The sequence below is a fragment of the Macadamia integrifolia genome, chromosome 3, assembly GCF_013358625.1.
Source record: "Macadamia integrifolia cultivar HAES 741 chromosome 3, SCU_Mint_v3, whole genome shotgun sequence".
Taxonomy (NCBI): Eukaryota; Viridiplantae; Streptophyta; class Magnoliopsida; order Proteales; family Proteaceae; genus Macadamia; species Macadamia integrifolia.
The window spans coordinates 4,118,895-4,140,357 of record NC_056559.1 but is presented as its reverse complement, the minus strand read 5'-3'; the positions used below and the strand labels follow the sequence as shown (position 1 = coordinate 4,140,357).

Genomic DNA, 21,463 nt, shown 5'->3' with positions numbered 1-21,463 from the left:
ATCGGGTTTAAAGAGTAGGGCTCTATACCTTCAATTCCGTTTCTGTTTCTAGAAACGAAAATTTATGTTTCTGTCATTTCTTGAAATAGAAATGGAAGAAACGTTCTCAAACGGGCCCAAAGTTGTTCCGTTTCACCCGTTTCTAGAAACATAAATTAAAATTTATGCCTATTTATAGTTCTAGAAACAATTTTGACGAAACAAGTCATACTTGTTTTGTCGTTTCTATAAGCGAATTTGAGAGAAAGAAAAGGCTATTGTGCCTGATAAATTTCTCAACTATTTAAACCTAAAAAGAGGCAACCGAATCCTCTCTCCCTTTTGAGCATCCGATGATATTATTGGGGTTTTTAGTGGCATTATGTTTGCAAAAAATATTTCAAAAAATAAGTTTATCAAACACCAAAATATTTGTTTTTATTTTTGAAAACGTGAAAATCCGTTTCTGCTGTTTCTAGACATAAAAACAGTAGAAACGTTATCAAAAGGGGCCGAACGCGATCTTAATTTATATTCATGAAAATCATTAGTTAATAGCTGGACTTGAGGAGGTATTAATAGAAAATTGGAAAACAATTAGGGGTAGAGATGGAACGGAACATTTGTTATTTCACCTCCACTTTCCGTTCATAACCTTGTAGAGAAGATTATCACTACCAGTTCTCACTATCAGTAGTCTCCACCCCATTTTTGAAAATCCAAGGTTGAATTGCAGTTCAAATTCTTGATTGATTGATGTAAGTATCCCAACTTCCCCAATTTTTATTACATCTCTCTATCTGTTTCTCTCGAAGGAATCTGGTTCGACGAACAACAGAGTTGAGTCCAATGGATCGATTAATTTGAAGCTATTCAGGGGGAAAGCTGGGGGAGTTGAAGGATGAAGGCGGGATTCGATCCCAGGCCTGGGAGATGAAAACCCACAAGATTTACCTTCAATTGAATTTGAAATTTAATCGCAGCTCATGGGCCGTGTATATCTTAGTAATGGGGTATTTTGTTACAGGAAATTTAGTTTGTCTACTGACAATCTCTTCTAGTTTGATCTTTCTGATGTTCTTCTCTTAATATTCTAGTTCACCACACCCCTTCTTCAATCTACAAACACTTCTCTTAATTGGTTCAATTTCTTATTGTTATTGAATTTTATTTGATGCCCTAAATTTTCTCTTATGTCCGTGCCAGTTACATAATCTTGATCTGTGATCAAAAGGAATGGTGCTTACAAAATTCAATGGCACTGGTGTGGGACTTGGTTAGTATTTCTGCTTGTAACTTTGCCTTGCTGCAATTCTTTGTAAATTTTGGCCTTTGGACTTCATATTAGCTGTAGCTGTGGCTAATATAGGTTGCTGTTGCCTTTGTGTTATTACTCCAGGTTTTGGAGTTGGATGCGGTTTTGGAGTTGGGTGGGGTTTTGGAGGTCTGTTTGTTGCTTTGGCTGCATATGCTTTAGAATGTTTAAAACTTCTTATGCTTCTTATTGCTACATCTGAACTGATTAAATGTTTATATTTGAACACTAAGAAAGGCATCCTTTCTGACTTGCTGCATCTATCCATTCCTGGGATTTCTTATTTCTCATTGTTCAAGATACTAGGTCAAGTGTGCGAGAGTATTGTTCAATTTCCATAACATTACAAGTTAAGAAACATAATTTATGTCTTTGAAGAATCAACACTTTTGGAATCTAGAAGTTCTTCTAAACTTTTATTAAATATCAAACTAGTAAATACATTTTTTTTTTTGGGGGGGGGGGGTGTGTTGGTGTGGTGGTGTGTGGGGTGGGGGGTTAACACTTTTGCATTCATCTAAAATCTTTACTTGGTTAGGATTTCAGGATAACCCCTTGGGTGCAGCAAGATATGACAAGTATAAAATTATACATTGCTGGTGGTCTGTTTTCTTGATTAGTTAATGAGGTACTAAAAGTTCATCTATCTGTCAAATAGGTAACAGGTGACAAGGAAAAAGAACTTTTGTACTTGTTATAATTGTGATAATCAAGTCAGAAATAATTAGTTTTAAGTTCTATGAGACTGGTTAGAAATCTAACTGAGGAAATCCTATCATGGGGTGGTAATTGGCTTATGACATCGCAGTTTATCCTTCTAGACAGTGGTAGGGTATGTGTCAACATGGACATCATGATTTTGGAGCTCCAGAGCCTGAGATCATTGTACCATCATTCCATAGTTAAAAATAAATGACTAGGTAGAATATTCAGACAACCCCCCCCCCCAAAAAAAAAAAAAAAAAAAAAAGGCTTTGCTGATTGCATGGGATGCATGAATGAAGTGCTGTATGTCTGCCAGAAGCAATCGTCAGGGTTATGCATGAAAGAACAAATGAATGCCTGGCCTCAGGTATCATCTCGTCAGGGTTATGCATGAAAGAACAAATGAATGCCTGACCAGTTAAAAACCCTGACTGTAGTATCGTGGCACCATCTATGATCGATCATCAGCTTGAATGATCTCAAGCAATGGTTGATGCAGTTACAGATGATGAAGGCTTGGTCTCTTTTTACTTGACAATATTGTTGATGGTCCACCCTTTGAAGAGAAACTAACAGAATGTGAAACTTGTTATTGTTGCCACGCTCCAAATCACCATGAACCAAAATCTAGAGCACTGCTTCATACAAACTTGATGGCTGCCTAAGGTTGGGGCATTGAGGAGGAAATGTTTTGCATAACTACCTTTATTATTATTTCTTCACAAAACTTCTATAGTAAAAGGTGGCTTAGACACGGAATTTTTTTTTGGGTAGCCATGCAATCTTGAGCACATAAGCTGCTAAGTGCTAAAATTCTATAAAACTGGATCATAAGTGGAAAGAGGTTTTGTGTATGTGTGTGAGCTGTGTGTATTATTTATTTATTTATTTTTTTTTTGGGGGGGGGGTGTTTGGGTTGAAACTTGCATGCACTTAGGATGACTCGGGAGTGTGAAATTGGATGATTGGATCAGATCCAATCTGACAATTGCAAGGTGTACAAAGAATTCCATGCCATACCAATTTCAAAAATTGGTACAATTATTATATCCAGTTAAAAGTGGGTGAGCCTGAAATTGGTACAATTATTATATCCAGTTAAAAGTGGGTGAGCCTGAAATTGGTACAATTATTATATCCAGTTAAAAGTGGGTGAGCCTGTGGCACAACGGTTAAGTTGCACTATTGCAACCTGTTGGTCACAGGGTCAAAACTTGGAAACAGCCTCTTCTGCGAAGAACAGGGGGTAAGGCTGTGTACACACTTGCCCCTCCCAGACCTTGCAGTAGCAGGAGCCTCGTGCACTGGGTTGCTCTCTCTCTATTATATCCATTTAAACTAAATTTAAAATTTTAAACACAGTATATCATATTTCGCTCATCTGCAGATGTTGCAAATTTTAATTTCATAGTTGTTTCAACCACACTTGTGAAATTATGTGGAAATCAATGATTTCTTACTAGCTTCTTCTATTTGAGCACCAACAGCTTGATGTCCCCGGTTTTTAAATATGCATAGACCATTTAAGGTGATACTTTTTTGTTGATACTGGATATGTGGAATGGGGTTTAGATGAGAACAACTACTTTTCTTGCTAATAATGCTCATTCATACATGCACATTACATATGGTATGATAAGAACTTTCCTTTGCCAAAATGTGCTTTGTTAACTGTTTATGTTATCTTCTTCAGGCATTCCGTTGCAGATACTCGGTCTTGGCGTAGGTACAAGCTGAAAACATTTTTAATTTTTTTTCCCGGATAGGTAGAATGTGTTTTAACTTTCTGTGGGATTGCGTATTGGAATCATTTTCTTTGTAATTTTTATTTGAAGGTGGAGGTTGTGGAGTAGGACTTGGCCTAGGATGGGGCTTTGGAACTGCTCTCGGAAGTCAATATCGCACAAATAGGATCACATTCCAGGGCATTGATTTCAATGATAAGGGGCGAAATGATGGGAAAACAATGAAGGATTAGGCAAGAACGTCCAGGAGGTTTAGGCTTCACAGTTACTTTTCATGCTGCTTCAAGCTGGACTTTCCCTCATTGATCTCCTTGCAGATCTTTCTTTTCCAACTCGAACTCAATGGAAATAGTGAAAATCTTTGGACACTGCATCTTATTACATCAACTGAGAGAAGTTTTAAGGTTGGGATACCTGGAGGAAGGATCACACTGTTAAAATGATGCCTAATATAGAAATTGAGTTTTAATCTTCTTGGATGAAACTGTAGTGGTGAGTTTACTTACAGTCGGTATGCAGTGTACATTATGCTGTGATAATGATTGAAGCACTAGGGGAGGAATTATAAGCATATGGAGTTTATTTGTTTTGGTTGATCATTTGGTTTCACTTTTAATCTGTGACTATTTCAATCTTTCATCAAGAGCCTAGGTCTAATTGCCACTGTTCTTAGTCTCACTTTGGCAACTTAGACATTGCCACTGCTGCATATGGGTATGGAATAGCTCAATAACAGAACTTTCTGTCAGACACCACTCTGGTCAACCTTTCTCGACAGACCTATAGAACAGTCTCGACAGACCTATAGAACAGTCTTCAGGTTCTTGAACAATGCCTTGATCTAATGTTGTGGGTTAGAAAGAGTTAGGTGAATAATAGATGATCTTATGGATGAATAATTGGATATATTATTTTTGGTGCACTCCTATGTCATTATCCTGGCTACATTACTGAGTGAGTGGAAGTTGAAGGCCACACTTTAATTAACAAGTTGTGGGGTTTGAAGCAAAGGTTTAGTGCAACATCGCCACTAAAGCCTTTATTTTCGGACTCAAATCCTCTACGGCTGGCAGTGAGTGGTAGTGAGGATCCAATGGCTGGGAGGAGGGCTTTGGTATGCACCTCAGCCGTCGGATGCTCACTGTCACTCATTGCCTCTCTGGAGAGGATTTTTGTGCTTTATTTCCCGGTGGTTTTATAAACCACTACTATCAACCTATTATTTAATTATCAGATTGGACGTCTCATTCGATTCAGTATTGATATCAACCGATGCTGATGCCAATACCTATCTTGATACATGTATTGATATATTTTGATGGTCAAAACATTGGATTCGGCTCCTCTGCTCCAATTAATTGGGTGTCCAATTAGTTATCCAAGGGTTGGGAGAACCCGAACACTCATCCCAATGCATGATGGTACATATCCCTAAATTTGAAGCCAATTTACTAGAGAGTTCCTATATTATACTCAGTAGGATGTATTTTTTTTCCTTTCGGGTTTAATCCTCACATGATGTAGTAACATTTTGCCGATTCTGCCAAGCATTGGGAATGAATACAGCTTAGTTCATTACCAAAAAAAAAAATACAGGTGAGTTCAACCTATTAAACTAATCAGGTTTTGTCACCATCTTTCTCACTTATTCACGGTCTTAGAAGTTAGGATCATCCTGGCGAGCACACACTGAGTCAAAATTGAGCTTCTACTGAGATGCCAACGGATATGTCAAAGTCAACTTTACCGAAGACTGGGGTCCTGAAGAACAGAAAGCAAGGGGGCATTGCGGGAAGTTTCTAGCTTTAATAATGCATGAATCTATTGACTTCTGAGTCAAGTCTTCAAGACAAATTTCAAGTCTTTCGTTTCTTTTTCCTTCCTTTCCTTCCTCAATAAAATCCTCTTTCTTAAGAAAAAAAAAAGTAGGATAGAGATTTGACTAGGCAAAGCAGAGAAAACCTGTGAACTAGCTGTACGGGGGTTTCAAGAACAGAGGATGAAGAAGATAGAACGTTTCTAGGAATTTTAGGGTTCCAACTGACTGATCATATGCATATGTATTTCCAATTTTACTATTTACTCTTTTATAGAGATAGAGTCCAAAGATTCGTTGAACAACGGATCTATTCCGATCAACGGAATCGCCCTGCCATTACTCCCAAAATTACTCCTTCTGTAACAGAGTGACCGTTACTGTGGTTCCGTGATGAGGCCGGATGGCCATCTCACCAACATCTCCCACTTGGCCATTCTGGCCGAATTCACATTTTCCTTTCCCATTTCCAAGAACTACCTTAATGAAAATTCCATTTAGAGTTCGAATTTCCAAGAACATCTAATGCGACATTTCCAATTCCATTTCCGTTCCCATATCCAGGAACAATAAAAACATTGTCATGATGAGGAACATTCAGTTCCTATTCCAGACTTAGACTGTTCTAAGTCCCATTAAATTTACATGCTTAATGTAAGCTTCCGCATGAACTCCCTTTGTGAGGGGATCGGCTACCATATCACTCGTAGGTATATAGGTTACTTTAATTTCACCTTTTTCTACTATATCTTGAATATAGTGGTACTGTATTTCTACATGTTTTTCCTTTGAGCTATTTGCACCACTGTGTATTAAGCTTATTGTTGCTTGATTATCACAGAATATTTCCACTGGTCTATCTACAAGATTCAGCCCAAACTCATTTAAAAACCGTCTTATCCAGACTGCATGAGTACTTGCCATACTACAAGTAACATACTCAGCTTCTTGTATGTGCCTAGCAACACACCCTTGCTTCTTGCTACCCCAAGAAACTGCTACTCCTCCATATATGAGCACATGACTAGAGGTGGACTTACAATCATCTCTGTCACCTCCAAAGTCAGCATCGGAATATCCAATAACCTCAAGCTTTTCTGCTTGAAAACACAATTTCAAGTGTTTAGTTCCTTTAATATATTTCATAATCCTTTTCACAGCTTCCTAATGGGTAGAGTCCTTTGGTATCTACTTACCAAACTGACTGGATAGGCCAAATTCGGTCGTGTACATAACATTGCGTACATTAAACTACCTACTGCCTGAGCATAAGGTACATTCAACTTTTCCTGTCCTTCTTGAAGACATTGACTTTTTGATAAAGTCTTTCCCAATACTATTGGAGTTGAAGAGGAATTGCAATTCTGCATCCCGAATATTTTCAACACAGAGTTCAAGTATTTTTCCTGACTCAAACACAATCTACGTTGTGTTCGATCTCTAATGATTTGAATTCCTAGAATATAGGATGCTTCCCCCATATCCTTCATTTCAAATCTGTTACTTAGTTTATATTTGGTTCTGTTTAGCATATTTAAGTCATTTCCAGCCAACAATATGTCATCAACATATAAGGAAAGAATAATAAAACTACTCCCACTCTTCAAAATATATACACAGTTGTCCAATTGGTTTGCCACGAATCCTAACTTAAGGACCATTTTGTGGAATACTAGGTACCACTGACGTGAGGACTATTTTAGTCCGTACAAAGACTTTTTAAGTCTATATACTTTATCTTCCTGTCCCACAACCTGAAAACCTTCAGGTTGTCGCATATATATAGTTTCTTCCAACTCGCCATTAAGAAAGACGGTTTTCACATCCATCTGGAATAATTCTAAGTCTAAATATGCAACAAGTGCCAATATCAGTCTAATAGAGGCAAATTTTGCTACCGGTGAATATGTTTCCTGGTAGTCTATTCCTCCTTTTTGTATATATCCTTTCGCTATTAACCCGGCCTTAAATTTATCAACAGACCCATCCACTTTATACTTTTTCTTAAGTACCCATTTGCAACCTATAGCATTTCTACCCTTTGGTAGGTCACAAAGTTCCCATACTTGATTCTTTGTGATAGAATCAATTTTCTCCTGCATGGCATTCCACCATTCATCTAATTCTCATGATTTCATCGCTTCACTATAGGTTACGGGATCAACTACTTCTTCCACATATGTGTTAACTATATGACAAGATGGCTCACATAGATAAAGGTAGTAGTCATCTAAATAAGTTGGGGATACTCTAGTTCTTTTACTCCCACTTACCCTAGGTTCCGGGTCTCGTCTTTGATGATCATCTTGATCTTCAAGAACTTGGATTCCTTGATAAAAAATTCTTGATTTCTCTTGAGGGTCAAAATCATAGTCATCGTCAATGACATGTAGGGGTTCTATATCTTCCTGTTGAGGTTCCTCTTCTAGTTTCTCTAGAAATTCCGCATTACGACTCTCAGTTACCCCTTTTTCAGGGTGATAGAACCTATATCCCTTTGATCCTTCAGGATATCCTATAAACTTGCATTTGATCGTTCTAGAATCTAACTTGTTCCTATATGACTCAGGTATTAGTACATGGGCTACTGATCCCCACTTTCTTAGATTTTCTAAGTTTGGTTTCCTGCCTGTCCACATTTCATAGGGAGTAGTCTCAACAGATTTGGTAGGAATTCTGTTTAGGATATAATTTGCTGTGAGAATGGCCTCTCCCCAGAATTCCTTAGAGAGAGAAGAATTTGATAACATGCAACGCACTACATTAAGTAGTGTTCTATTTCGTCTTTCAGCCACACCGTTCTATTGTGGTGTGAAAGACATTGTCTTTTGTTTAATGATTCCATGTTCCTCACAAAAATTTTTAAGCTCTTTGGAGTTACACTCTCCACCACGATCGGTTCTTAGAACTTTAATATTTCTTTCCAACTGATTTTGTACTTCAGTTCTATAGCGTCTGAAACATTCAAATGCTTTAGATTTCCTACTAAGCAAGTAAATATATCCATACTTGGATAGATCATCTGTGAATGTGATAAAATAAGTTTTACCACTATGGGTACTCACATTGAGTAGTCCACAGATGTCAGAGTATACCACTCCAAGAAGTTCATTTGCTCTCACTCCCACTGGAAAGGGTTTCCTAGTCATTTTACCAGAGAGACAATGTTCACATCCATCATATTCTACTTTTGACGACTTAGGAACTAAATCTAATTTAATTATTTGTTGCATTTTCTTAATTCCAGAGTGTCCTGGTCTCATATGCCACATATACGAATCAACAAGATTTTGCACAATCAATATAAACTAATGATCCAGATGCATTTTCATTAATAATATTAGAGGTTACATTTTCAACAGTAGAAAGTAAGAACAAGTCTTGCTCAGGGACAAATCGTCCTGAAGCAAAAGATCGACCATGATTTCCAATGGTGACCTCAGAGCTAGTGAAACGCATTTCAAGGCCCTTCTTAACAAGAGCTGGTACAGAAATCAAATTTTGACGCATGTCGGGGGCATAAATTACATCCTTCAGACAAAAATTAGCCTTCCCGAGGTCAAGCACATAGTCTGCAATACCTCGAACTTCACTATACGAGTTGTTGTCCATGAAGATCTTATGGTCACCAGGTGTAAGAGTCTTCATCTCTTGTTGTCCTCTTGTGGTCCTTGCAATATGACGTGTCGCACCTGAGTCGATCCACCACCCCTCATACTGTTGTTCAGATAAATTGTACTCAACTGTGCCAATAAACTCTTTCCGCTGAGTGTTCAGATAAATTGTACTCAACATGCTCCAGGTGGCACCTTTTGAAAATTCCTAGACTTCATTTTTCCTTTCCCTTTGAACTTATTATAGTTATTGTTGGGGCATAGCTGGTTGGCATTGGGACTAAATCGGTGCTGATGTGCCAATGTTTCCACTTGGTCAATCTCTGGCGAAGTTGGGTTGGACTGGGTTATATGTAATTCACCCATGGACTTTGTCATCATGCATTGCTGATAGTATTGTAGTTGTTGGGGAAGTTTATCAATAGTGAGATTGTCCCCCAGGAATCTCAGTGCGGTTTGTGCCATTATCCAAGAAGGGGGTAAACTGTTAATGATAGTGGATACTTGGTAGTTATTTGACACTTCTGATCCAGCATCAGCCAAGTCTTGAGCCAAAATCAGCATTTTGTTGACATGATCCATAACATCCTCACCCTCAGTCATTCTACAACTATTATATTTGTGAGTCAGTAGCTGAGTGTGGGTTTCAGTTTTCACATCATACTTGGCCCTCACAGCTTCCATTACAGATTTGGTAGTTGTGTGTTTATTAAACACCTTCATCAGATGGTCTTCCATCTTCAAGAGGATCATGCTTCGGGCTCTTTTGTCATCTTTAGCCCATTTTTTCGCAATTTTAATCTCTGCTAGGGTAGCATCATCCCCAACCACGGGTCTTGGTTCCAGAACATGGTCCATCTTCTCATATATCAACACATATGTGATTTTCATGTTCTAAGTTTCATAGTTCGATCCATTCAATCTCTCAAGGTTGTTGATTTCATGTGACAAGGGTTTTCCAGCCATGATGATGTTCTGAAAAATGAATAATGAACAAGTTTAATTATCTATTCTAATTATATGTTCTTACATATAGGTTTTCCTCCCTTTTTTTCTTATTTATTTAGTTTATTACTATTATTATTATTATTATTTTTTATTATCTTAATACGAACTCAACATTTCTTTCCGTGTTAAATTCAGATTCTCTATGGTTTCAAACAAGCCAAAAGAATAAATGTGAATACTAATGTATTTATTTACTAAGTCTTTTATGACTTCAATAATTTGTTATGGTGTCAGTCGATTTGGTTCAAATATGCAATTTGTTAAACATAAGAATTTTTGTAAATAATGATATAAATGAACAGGTATTATATAATCAAATAAAATTCCAGAGAAAAAGAAATGTTCAGTAAAGAAGGGGGTTCTATTATTATATTCAGATGTCGAATATTAATCCTTATGGGGTTCGCATAACATACCAGCATATCAATCTAAGTATAACATCGTGCTGACAATAAATAAAAAAAATGGGAACAGCAATAGGATATACTTAATTAATCAATTTATAAATCTATTTTGTTAACATGACATGTATTAAAGACAATGAACATTTGTTTTAAAATAATAAATAGACTAATATTTTTAAACCAATTCAGCCAGCATGTTATGACATTTGTTTTAAGATAATAAATAGACTAATATTTTTAAACCAATTCAGCCAGCATGATATGACATTTGTTTTAAAATAATAAATAGACTAATATTTTTTTAAACCAATTCAGCTAGTATGATATAAACAACTAATATCCTCACATATAAAGAAAAGAAATATTTAATTCTAAAGTAATAAAATAGTGGGACTTATACAGTAGAGTGATGTGAGGATGAATATAAAAAAAAGGTCCAATATCTTAAAATGGGGGAGTTACACTTACCTGTCAGCAGCAACTAGTAATATATAAAATTAAAAGGAGTTGTGGGGCATATAGCAGAGATGATCCCTTTGAAAACTTCTCAACAATAGGTTCGGCGGTGTCGGAATGCTCGGCCGTGTAAGATCAGTAGTGATCGGTGCTTACCTCTCTCACGGCTCTTATCAAGATGGGTGAGAGGAAGAAACGTCAAGTTCAGCCATCGGCGGGCAGCTCGATCCTCAGAAAATCAGCTAGTTGAGAGTGTTGTAATCGTCGTAGCTTGCCTGAGATGAAAACCGTGCTGGCTCTGATACCAGTGTACGGGGGTTTCAAGAACAGAGAATGAAGAAGACAGAGAACGTTTCTAGGAATTTTAGGGCTCCAACTGACAGATCATATGCGTATATATTTTCAACTTTACTATTTACTATTTTATAGAGATAGAGTCCAAAGATCCGTTGAACAACGGATCTTTTCCAATCAGTGGAATCGCCCTGCTATTACTCCTAAAATTACTCCTTCCGTAATGGAGTGACCATTATTGTGGTTCCGTGATGAGGCCAGATGGCCATCGCACCAACAAAGTGGCTTCCCTAATTCATCCATGCATTCACTAATTTTACACTTATGTTTTTGTTTTTCCTTATTTTTTATCAAAATCTGATAGGTAATGGTTCTTCTTTACCAAAAAAAAAAGTTAGGTAATTGTTCTTTTCGATTTTTATTATTACACACTTTATTTGGGATCAAAGAAACCAAGTGGTTCCTAAATCTGGTAAGCCAAACACTTTGATAATTTAAAAAAATGTTAACCAATGAATATTAGATTCATACATCCTGGATCCCCACTAGACTAACATCGTTAATAATATCCAAATTCCCAGTGAGGTTGATATAAATCAGTCTTTCTGTCTTTATTGAGAACTTTTTTTTTTGCTAATGACGGGTATTCAGGCCTTTGGCTTGACTAGTCCCGCGGGCTCATACTGACCTCATAACTGCATGGATCAAATCATATTGGGGTTGAATGAGAACCATTCAACTTATACTGAAAACACTAAAGAGCACTAAACACCCCCGTGTAAGTGGCCCAAATGTTTTATTGAGAACTTCATATACCTACAAAACTACCACTATCTCTTGTTATTGGCATATTTTGAGTATTCTCTTGATTGGATAAGCCCATGAATAATAAGAACCAGGTTTTGAAATCTCAGATTATATTATTTGGTATATTTGTTTGGGTGGTCCCATACTTTTGCTAGGATTTATAGAATTGCAGTTGGTTTGTAAATTCTTTGGTGGGTCAGATCGCATTTGTTTGGAGTTACAATTTTTTAAAGATTGGCACTTTTGCATGGAGTGATGTATATTGCTGCTATTATTGGAGATTATTTACTAGACTTTGATATTTTATTTGCTATTGTGAAAAGTGTTGGGTCCCGATTGACACTGAGAGGGGGGTAAATCAGTGTGTCAAATATTTTTTCATTTTCCAACTGTACCCCTGATGTGGCAATTACTATTTGCACTTCAATAGCACAGTCTATTGATGCTGCCTAGAGCTGCTATGTATACTACTGACCATTCTTACTGTTGCATGAAACTTACTCACATAACCTATATTGCTGCCCAGAGCTGTCTCATAAACCTCACACGGTAATCACTGTCACATACATACACAGTCGTTTGCACATCCACACTACACCACCAAGTGGTTAGGTCTACCAGATGTACACACTCATTCTGCAGCCAAGCACTCCAATCCACAATACAAATACGAGCATATACATCCACAATACAAGAAATACCTGCTTCGGCCAGTTGCCTACATGCACGGAGTAATGCCCACTGTCGGGCTTAGCATTTACTCAATACTAATTGTGACTACACCCACAGCCAAGGAAACACATTCCCAGTTTCCACCAATAACAAATAATGGCTAGGTCTTCACCCTAGTTTTCTCAGAATGATCTGAGAGGCCGCACCCACGGCTAATAGGTTTAGGTAGTTGTACCTACCAAGGAACACATAGCCCCTGTGTCCAGCACCCACTGAACACCAATAAAATAAAGTTGGGCTTATAACAATGCCCTATAGTGAAGCACTCATACATGTAAATTTCTCCCAAATAGATTACAACTATCACTTAGGCATTTTATCAAACATCTTGCCTACAATGATTTATAATAATGGAAATTTGGCAAAAGTGAGGTTACCTTGGCAAGGAGTAACCGTCGGAGATGCAATAATGTCGATCTCCACTTGATGCGGACCACAACCACGTTGTCTCGGTGCAGCCAATGCTTCAACCCCGGTTGGCACTTGGGTTTCTTGAAGCAACTCACAAGAACCAAATTCTAGGTTCTTCTTCTTCTTCTTCTTTTTTTTCTCCTTGTCTTTACTTTCATGGAGTAACAATGGCATTCACATTCACATCACACACACACGAGAGGGAAAAACTTCTTCTCTATTTCCCTCTTCTTCTCTTCTCTTCTATTTTCTTTTTTTTTTTTTTCTTTTAGAAACAACCAATAGAGCTTGCTACCTTGGTTTCTAGTAGCTTCCTAAGCCTCTAATGGGGGCTATGGATGAATTGCAAGAGATGGAAGTCTTTCATTCAAACCCTTAGCCTTCCATGAGCTTCAACTCGTTTTTTCAGCCACCTCAGCAACCCCTCTGCCTAATTTATTCTCTCTGATGTGTAGATCTCAGAGAGATAAAGAATCTCCAACTTGAATCACCCAAATCGGAGTTAAAATGAGGGAGATATGACCATTTGAAGTTGGAGTAATAAGATAGCCAAAAATGAAATCTTCGTAGGGGTGGCGTAGGCTACACCGGCGGTGTGCGCAACCGAGGTGCAGATCTGGCCATGGATCTCATCAAAAGGTTTCTCTTAATCGGAGCCGTCCGATTAAACCAATGGACAATAGATCTAAACCGTAGGTTTTGAATCTCGATGACGTCATCATGACGTATGCGTTGACATTGTCAGACGCGTTGTCGATCTCCGATTGGTGGTGTAGCGCGTTTCACGATACGCTGTCGGCTAACTTTAATAAAGCTCCATCAATATTGACCGTTAGATCGGAACCGATCTGATATGATTGGCTCAGATCAAGATATGGAGAATCTCTTTATAGATTCTATGCACAAGCTCCACACACAATCAAGACTCAATATGGTGAGGCGCCACACCATCATATCTAACACTCCACCAATGAGAAGCCTCGGATAAGCATCTTCAATGCAAGCTCTTGCACGAATCGTCAGATCTGAATTTGATCGATGTGGCTCAATCTGAACCGTATATTAAGGATCCCTCTAATTCTCTAATATACACATAAGCCCCTGCTTCTACAAAATTTAATGCCAAAAAACCTTATCAACTCAGACCTTTAAAACCTTGAAATTACATAAAAGCCCCTGAAATTTCAAAATTAAAATCCAGAAAATCCACCCAACACCAAGAGCATCTGTTAATTTTCTAGTTCAGATTTTCGAACCGGCTTCATGGAAACACTTATAACTTTTTCATACGATATCTGATCGAGATGAAACAAAGTGCGTTAGAACCGTAACTAGATGCTCTACGACTTTCTAGAAGGCTCAATCATTTGACTCAACCATGTAAAAAGACCAAAATGCCCCTAGACCTTTCCAATGATGCATCTTTCTCATACGGAATCGGAACATGATGAAATCAGAACCGTTGGAAAGATTGGATTTTTGTCATATTGTTACATGGAGAACACTTCCTTTAAAAAATTCATCTTCAATGCCGAAATTGGCATCGACTGTCACAAATGCCGTAACTTCTTCATACGGCATCAGAATGCGACAAAATCAGATGCACTGGACTAGATAAATTACAACATATATTTTTTATGAAGAAAATATCTTCCAAAATTTTCATTTTCACTGCCGAAAATGCCTCCGATCGTAAATAGGCCAATTTTGCCAGTTTTAACCCAGAAACCCGCACCACATACTAAGGATGTATCAAACCATTCCATGCATACCAAGTAGTTCTGTTATCTCATCGGTGACACTAGATATTGCCATGTCATCATTTTCATCCATGTCACCCAAACTGACCACGTCATCACCGCCACGTGGCCAGGTTGCCAACAAGGACAACCATAAAACAACAAAAAGGTGATTGGTGATTATTTTATTGAAATCTTATATGCGTTTCTATTCTTGATTATGGAATTTATGTGATGCTCATCCTCAAGATGCTGCTTATTGTTGCCATATGATGGTGGATTATTTTTTTTTTAATTGCATCCTCTACATGATTTGTTCACGTGTAGCAGAGGGGGAGATGAAGGTTATTATCTACTCGATTGGAGTTGTTATCTGCTCAAGTCATCAGTTGAAGATTATTATTATTATTTGTCCGTCTCATTTGCTCACGTACTCAATAACAATTTTATCTTTTGAAGATTATTATATATGTTATTCAGTAACAAAACAACAAGATTTTATGCATCAATTTCTTCAGATATGAGTTGTCTCACATCTTTGCTTCTCGAACAATCAATATTTTTGAAGAACTATGTTCAAAAGCACATGATATAGAACCCCAAAGTTTGATAAAGAAAGGGAATAAGGAAAAGGGTAAGGTTGGAACATTTGCTACGAGGCATGGTTTAACAAATGGTGCATATACCATTCACTATTTCTTCAGTCAAAACACCATAATCAACTTAGACCTAAATACTTCAAAGCCACCACTGGGCAAGAATAATTGATGGAATTTGCAGCCATGATTCCTGTTTTCAAATCATTCATGTGGGATCCCCAGTAACCTGATGTTGTTATTTAGTCCCCAACAACTTGATGCTATTATTTGGTTCATAGCAACCTTATGCTACAATTATATCTGAGAGATCTATTTAGGGTTCAGGAATGAGTTTGATCTTTACTAATTAAATTACTATTCTTGTGATCTTTCCTAATCACGTCATTGTTACCCTGTTGTTGGAGTCCTTTCCTTAAGAAGGGTTTATGATGTAGTTGTTGCATACTGCATTTTTATCTGTCTTCATTGAGAAGATTACTACTTGCTACTTGCCTTCCTCAGAAAACTTATGAAGTTGTTGTGGCTATGATATTTTGGATTGTGATTAGTATTCTCTGCCCCTTATCTTGTTCGTTGTTGATGGTTATGCTGGATTTATTCGGCGTGAGATTTTTATCTACTATTGTTACTGATGATTGATGTGCTTGAGCTGATATTGCTACTGAATTTATGATGATTGATTGCAGTTCTCTTTGTGCTCACTGGTGTCTATACTGCGATAAATATTCAAGACAGTGCTGCTTTTAATATCTATTTTTCTGTTGTCCAAGTTGGAGTCTTTTGGTATACTCCAGCTTGAGGAGTGTTAATTAAGTTGTTAAGTGTACCGCATGGGTATTATTGTCCCTAGGGTAATGTAGTAGATGTTGCCATGATTGGGGTTATAGTTGATTTATTCTATATCTTTATTTCCTTTATGTTTTGCTTTCATAATTAGCTAGATTGTCTTTCCTAGTTAGAATAGGAGTTCACTTTCTATTTTAGCAAGGATTCTATGCAATCTTAAGGTTTTTGGTTGTTATAAATATATGATAGAGGGAGCTAGCTAATCTAGTGGGATGCTCTCTCTCTCTCTCTCGCTCTCTCTCTCTCTCTCTCTCTAGGTCTCTCCCCTATTGCAGTTACTGGTTACATATCCTGGTTTTTTAACAGTTTCTTTCTCTGATCTATTTGCTTCTTGGCCTCTCTTTTTATGCAGATAAAATACTAGGAACATGTTCCAGAATTAACCCCTCTAAGCACACTTTGTGAAACTCCTCCATTGACTCAGCGGTTTCATGGCATGGTTTGATCCCATGATGGCTCATCAATACTAAGAAAAGCAGCAATATGGATCAAAGCTAACTATGGATCATGACGACCTACAATGACCATGGATGCCTATACATGGTTAGGCGACCAGTATCCTGTGCTTAAAAATTGGGCCACAACACACATAAGGCATGGATGTGGCTCCAACCAGTCAGATTTGATTAAGGAATCACTTGATTCTATCATCCATGAGCTGATATTCTCTAGGACAAGCTTTCTTTTTCACATTCCGATGTGTGGTCTCACACATTATATCGCTTATGGATGTTACTGTCTGTATTGAAATGAAGAATCACACATTCAGATCGAGTCACTAACTCTACTATCTCAAATACGGCGTATTCCTCAGTTCAACATGATCCATAATTCTAGATTGTACTGTCTGAACTTTGCATAGTTTAAGCAACACCTAGGTGAAAAGGCACTATGGGATGCCCAAGGCGAGAGAATGCCAGAGCAGATCCAATGGAAAAAGGAGGAAAAAGGGGGAAAGAGAAGAAGAGGAAGAAATGAAAGGGGATAACAATGAGGTTAGTGGGGGGAAGATGAAAACATTTTGTTCACTGGCATACCTACCTGGAATGGGATATTGTTGTCCACATCTGTCACTTGCCTTGAGCGCCGGGCTATCACCATGGCTTGCCTTGTTACCATGACAACAATGAGCTGAAATGGAAATAAGAAAGTGAACAAGAAAATATCCAATCTGGAATGTTTGTAACCTAAACCCTATACAACTAATTGTCTGGTCTTAAGAGCCTCAAATGGTGCAGATATATAATTTGCAGAAGAGAATGAACATAAAAGCTGGGGCTTCTTTGTCTTTGTCTGTGCTCTTTGTGCCGATGGTTGGGAGGAGGAGATGAGCAGTATCCGTAAAACCCATATCTTTTTCCACAGAGATAGACAATGCATTCAACTATAAGTTATACTGGAGTGTGTCCAACTCAATATTAACCTAAATGTTGTCCAGCCAACATTTTTAGCATGGTTAGCATGTGCATATACTTTTTTGCGAACTCTTGCTCGACTTTCTAAGGTTTTTCATTGACACACCCACTCAATGCAAGTCAATGGTCAGCTTTGAGAACTAGGCAGTATATCATGTGGTTAGCTAGCAATATATTATAACTGTTGCATTGGCTAGTTTGGAATTAGATATCACCATATTTAAATCAACAAACTAGCCATGTCCCAGCTCCAAATTCAAGCTCTGAATAGAGTCAGTTGATTTTGTTAATGTTTCTGATCATATCTCCTTGATGCATGCAGCTATTATTTGTCAATGTTGAAGGCTGCCTTTTTCACGGAGAAGCAATTGAGAACTTAGGTTGATGAATTAGTGGTTGCTATCTCCATGCCAATGGCTTATTGCTTGATTCCAAGGGTCTGGGAGATCAGGATGTGAAAGTTTCCTTCAATTGCCTCAACTACAGTTCCTGCAGTGGTTCATAAAGAGTGCTCTGTTGTGGCTTGTTTAACTTGAATGGTCTATTTGATATATTTTTTCTTGTCTTTGATAAATGACAGGAAATTTTATTGTGAATGAAAAGATAGATACTGCAGTGTACAACATTAACAAGATGAGCTTAAGTGCAAACTAACAAATCACCCCTGTTCACCCCAGCCCTCACTAAATCATCGGGTAAGGAATCTGCTGTGTGCAAATGCCCTGCCAAGATGGTAAATTTAATCTGTTTCTTGAAGTCATCTTATCCATTTTCTCATGAAAATGTCGATGTCAAGCACAAGTCAAAAGAAAACAAACTGGATCTCATCTTTGAAAATATGAAATTTCTTCATAAAATCTTCTCCCCTACATAAATTACAGTTCTGAAGGGAAATAATGACATGACCAATGTAATGAGGCGCCCCATACACACACATCACAAGAGTAACACAAATTTGACAGAGCAAACATATTGGAAGACTATGGTCACTAGAGTCCAAAGGCAACCCTCTGCACAAAATCACGCCGTCTCTTGCTTGGCATACGAAACAGTCCAGTAATCTGGAGTTCTGTCAGTGCCCTGCAGAAACGTGCTTGAATTGAGGCTTCACTAGTGTCTTGAGAGTCGTTCGTAAACTTCCCTTTCTTAGATGATGGTGACTGCTTCACTTTCTGCTTTCCTTTCTTACTGGGTTGAAGGACAATGGTTTTAAAAGATTGATACCAGTCATGGAGATTGATAAGATCACCATGCTCTTGAGCCAAAGTATACATTATTGACGTATCATGCATAGATGGCACGAGGGCACTCCCACTCTTGTTGCAACAATTACATTGAAGATAGTTGCGCGAATTTAGAAGATTGAATTGTATCTTTCTCCTAGGATCTCCAATTAGAGCTGATTGCAGTATGTCAATGTGCTTAAAGCAAATAATCTCATGAAAAGGGACACACTCGATTGGCTTTAGATATTTCCTAACCATATGCTGCATCAATATAGCCACTTTGTGATTCACTTTCTTCATGTCCTCCGTATTCAAAGCACTCCGTGATGGCCTCTTGAGTGTATCTCCTGCATCTCGTTTCAAACTCTTGCCATTATCCTCATGTCTCAACATGGACTGAAGCTCTTTCACTTTTTCACAGAATTCAGTAATTCCCTCACTGTATTTTCTCCAAGTCTTAAAAAGTTGAGACAGTGACACTAATGGAAGATCCTTTACTCTGCGTACTGCCTGAAAAATGAAACTTCCCTTCCGTGGGCCAGACGATTGTCCATCTAGCAGACAATGATCTGCTGAGGAAGGTTTTGCAGAATCACTTCCTATTTCTACCTTATTATCTAAAGCATTTAACTTGTATAAAGCTGGATCAAGAGCCTCACAGAAGATATCTAACAGTTGCATGTTCTGGAACTTACCAGCTTCATATAAGCACAGGAGCACTGAAGTCCAGTTGTTAACAGAGTTCTTCAAATCTGACAAACCATTGGCCAAGTTCTCACCAGTCTCTTCAGCCAATTTATTCTTTTCGCAAGATGGAAGATTAAATGCACATTTGAGCATCCTTTCAGGCAAATGTACACATTTCTCCTTCCAGAAACTTTGACTGTCATCTTCAAGCAATCCACTGGCCATGAAACTCAAAGGTTCCTCCAAGAAATGTTTAGCACATGCAATCTTTAAAGCCCTAACAAAAGAAGTCACCGTCCCGTCCTGCTTCAAGAAGTAGTTTCTCAAGAAATTCGCGACCTTGTACCCAACAGTAAATCCAAAACATGATTTCAAGAGAATTGCATCAACAATTGCATCCATTCTTTCAGCTGGGGATCCTAATGTAAACTTACAAGGGCACAATTTTTGCAGTGCATTAGATGGAAGCAGATTTCTTGGGGCATCAACAGTTGTTGTGACTCCCATTATGAAGATGACTGGAATCTTAATCACCCATTCACTCAACAACATGATGAACTCAGCCAAGACCGACCCACTACATCGCTCCATTTCATCAATTATCACAACCAAAGGATTACTACAGTTTCCCTCTTCACTATACCAAGATGCTAAGATGGCTATATCAGCTGCGTCAGGGGTAACCATTACCAATTGTCTCAATAGACTTCTAAGGCAGCCACCGAGTCCATTCTTGATCGAGAAGTCGAGGGATGAAAGGTTACACACATGGCATCCACAAGATTTCAGATGTTCACCAAGCTCTTGAAACGTCAGCAGATCATCAACAAACTCCACATTCTTTGTGAATACCAAGCCAGTGAAGATCTGTCTGCAAGTGAGATCAGTGAACAGAGGGTACGAACGTGTAATTTCAGAGACACCAGGAGTTCCAGAGGACCTAATAGTTGAAAAGCATTGACGAACCCAGTGGTGTATATCATCGAACACGTTGACGTTAATCTCCCTCAGAACGTCCTTGATGGTAGTCTCGATTCTTGACCATATGAGATCAAAAGCTTCAATGCGCAACTTCTCGTAGTGATGATCATCATCTTCTTCTTCGATTGCCTCGACCTTCGATTTCTTGGCGGATTTAGGGGATGTTGGAGAGAGATCAATCTTCCTTCTGGTTTTTCCCGGACCTGAAGCTTTTCTCTCGGATTTTTGAGGTATTGCTTTGTGAAGAACGAAGAATGGTTGCAAAGAGTTCTCCTCCTCAATGTCAGGGTTTGGGGTTGAGGGTGGAGAATCGGGAGTTGCAGAAGGCGCCATCAAAGAGGGCCTAGGGTTTTCGGCTACTTCTCCTGTTCATTGGGGTTTTGATTCCCCACCACTCATTTTGGCGCGAAAACTGATCAATCGATTTGGTGCGGATTTGGGCTATCGGGCAAACGAGATCCGGATGGTAAAATTGAAACGGACATATATTCCCCTCCTCAATGTCAATTTAGAATTGAAACGGACATATAGAACCGACCCGATTGTTTTGATTTGGTTTTGGAGAAGTTTGGCTGATTATGAACCTACAAACAATGGCTTACAAAATCAAAATCAATTGTGACGGTTCGACTCTGATTTGAAAACGGCACTTATTATATCTTGAACCGAATCAAAATCGAAATC

General features: G+C 38.2%; 3 protein-coding genes across 5 annotated transcripts; 1 reads left to right on the top strand and 2 right to left on the bottom strand.

Moving 5' to 3' along the window:
- Nucleotides 1-582: 582 nt before the first annotated feature.
- On the top strand, nt 583-4,343 carry LOC122073096 (protein TRIGALACTOSYLDIACYLGLYCEROL 5, chloroplastic). Of its 3 annotated transcripts, none has more exons than XM_042637612.1 (5): nt 583-737; nt 1,186-1,255; nt 1,379-1,423; nt 3,693-3,725; nt 3,835-4,343. In XM_042637612.1, exons 2-5 carry the CDS (start codon nt 1,216-1,218, stop codon nt 3,975-3,977), a joined length of 261 nt encoding a protein of 86 aa, XP_042493546.1. In that variant the 5' UTR covers nt 583-737; nt 1,186-1,215; the 3' UTR covers nt 3,978-4,343. The 3 variants fall into 3 exon arrangements, with proteins under 3 accessions (XP_042493546.1, XP_042493547.1, XP_042493549.1); XM_042637613.1 differs by lacking the exon at nt 583-737 and adding an exon at nt 775-969; XM_042637615.1 differs by lacking the exon at nt 583-737 and adding an exon at nt 775-992.
- Nucleotides 4,344-8,839: 4,496 nt separating this feature from the next.
- On the bottom strand, nt 8,840-10,032 carry LOC122073715. The gene is made up of 2 exons (XM_042638339.1): nt 9,370-10,032; nt 8,840-9,277 (listed from the first exon to the last, which is right to left on the bottom strand). The coding sequence occupies exons 1-2, from the start codon at nt 10,030-10,032 to the stop codon at nt 8,840-8,842; spliced, it is 1,101 nt and encodes a 366-aa protein (XP_042494273.1).
- An 8,677-nt stretch (nt 10,033-18,709) lies between these two features.
- LOC122073078 (origin of replication complex subunit 3) lies at nt 18,710-21,157 on the bottom strand. The gene has a single exon (XM_042637591.1). It carries the CDS (start codon nt 21,110-21,112, stop codon nt 18,875-18,877), a length of 2,238 nt encoding a protein of 745 aa, XP_042493525.1. The 5' UTR covers nt 21,113-21,157; the 3' UTR covers nt 18,710-18,874.
- Nucleotides 21,158-21,463: the final 306 nt, after the last annotated feature.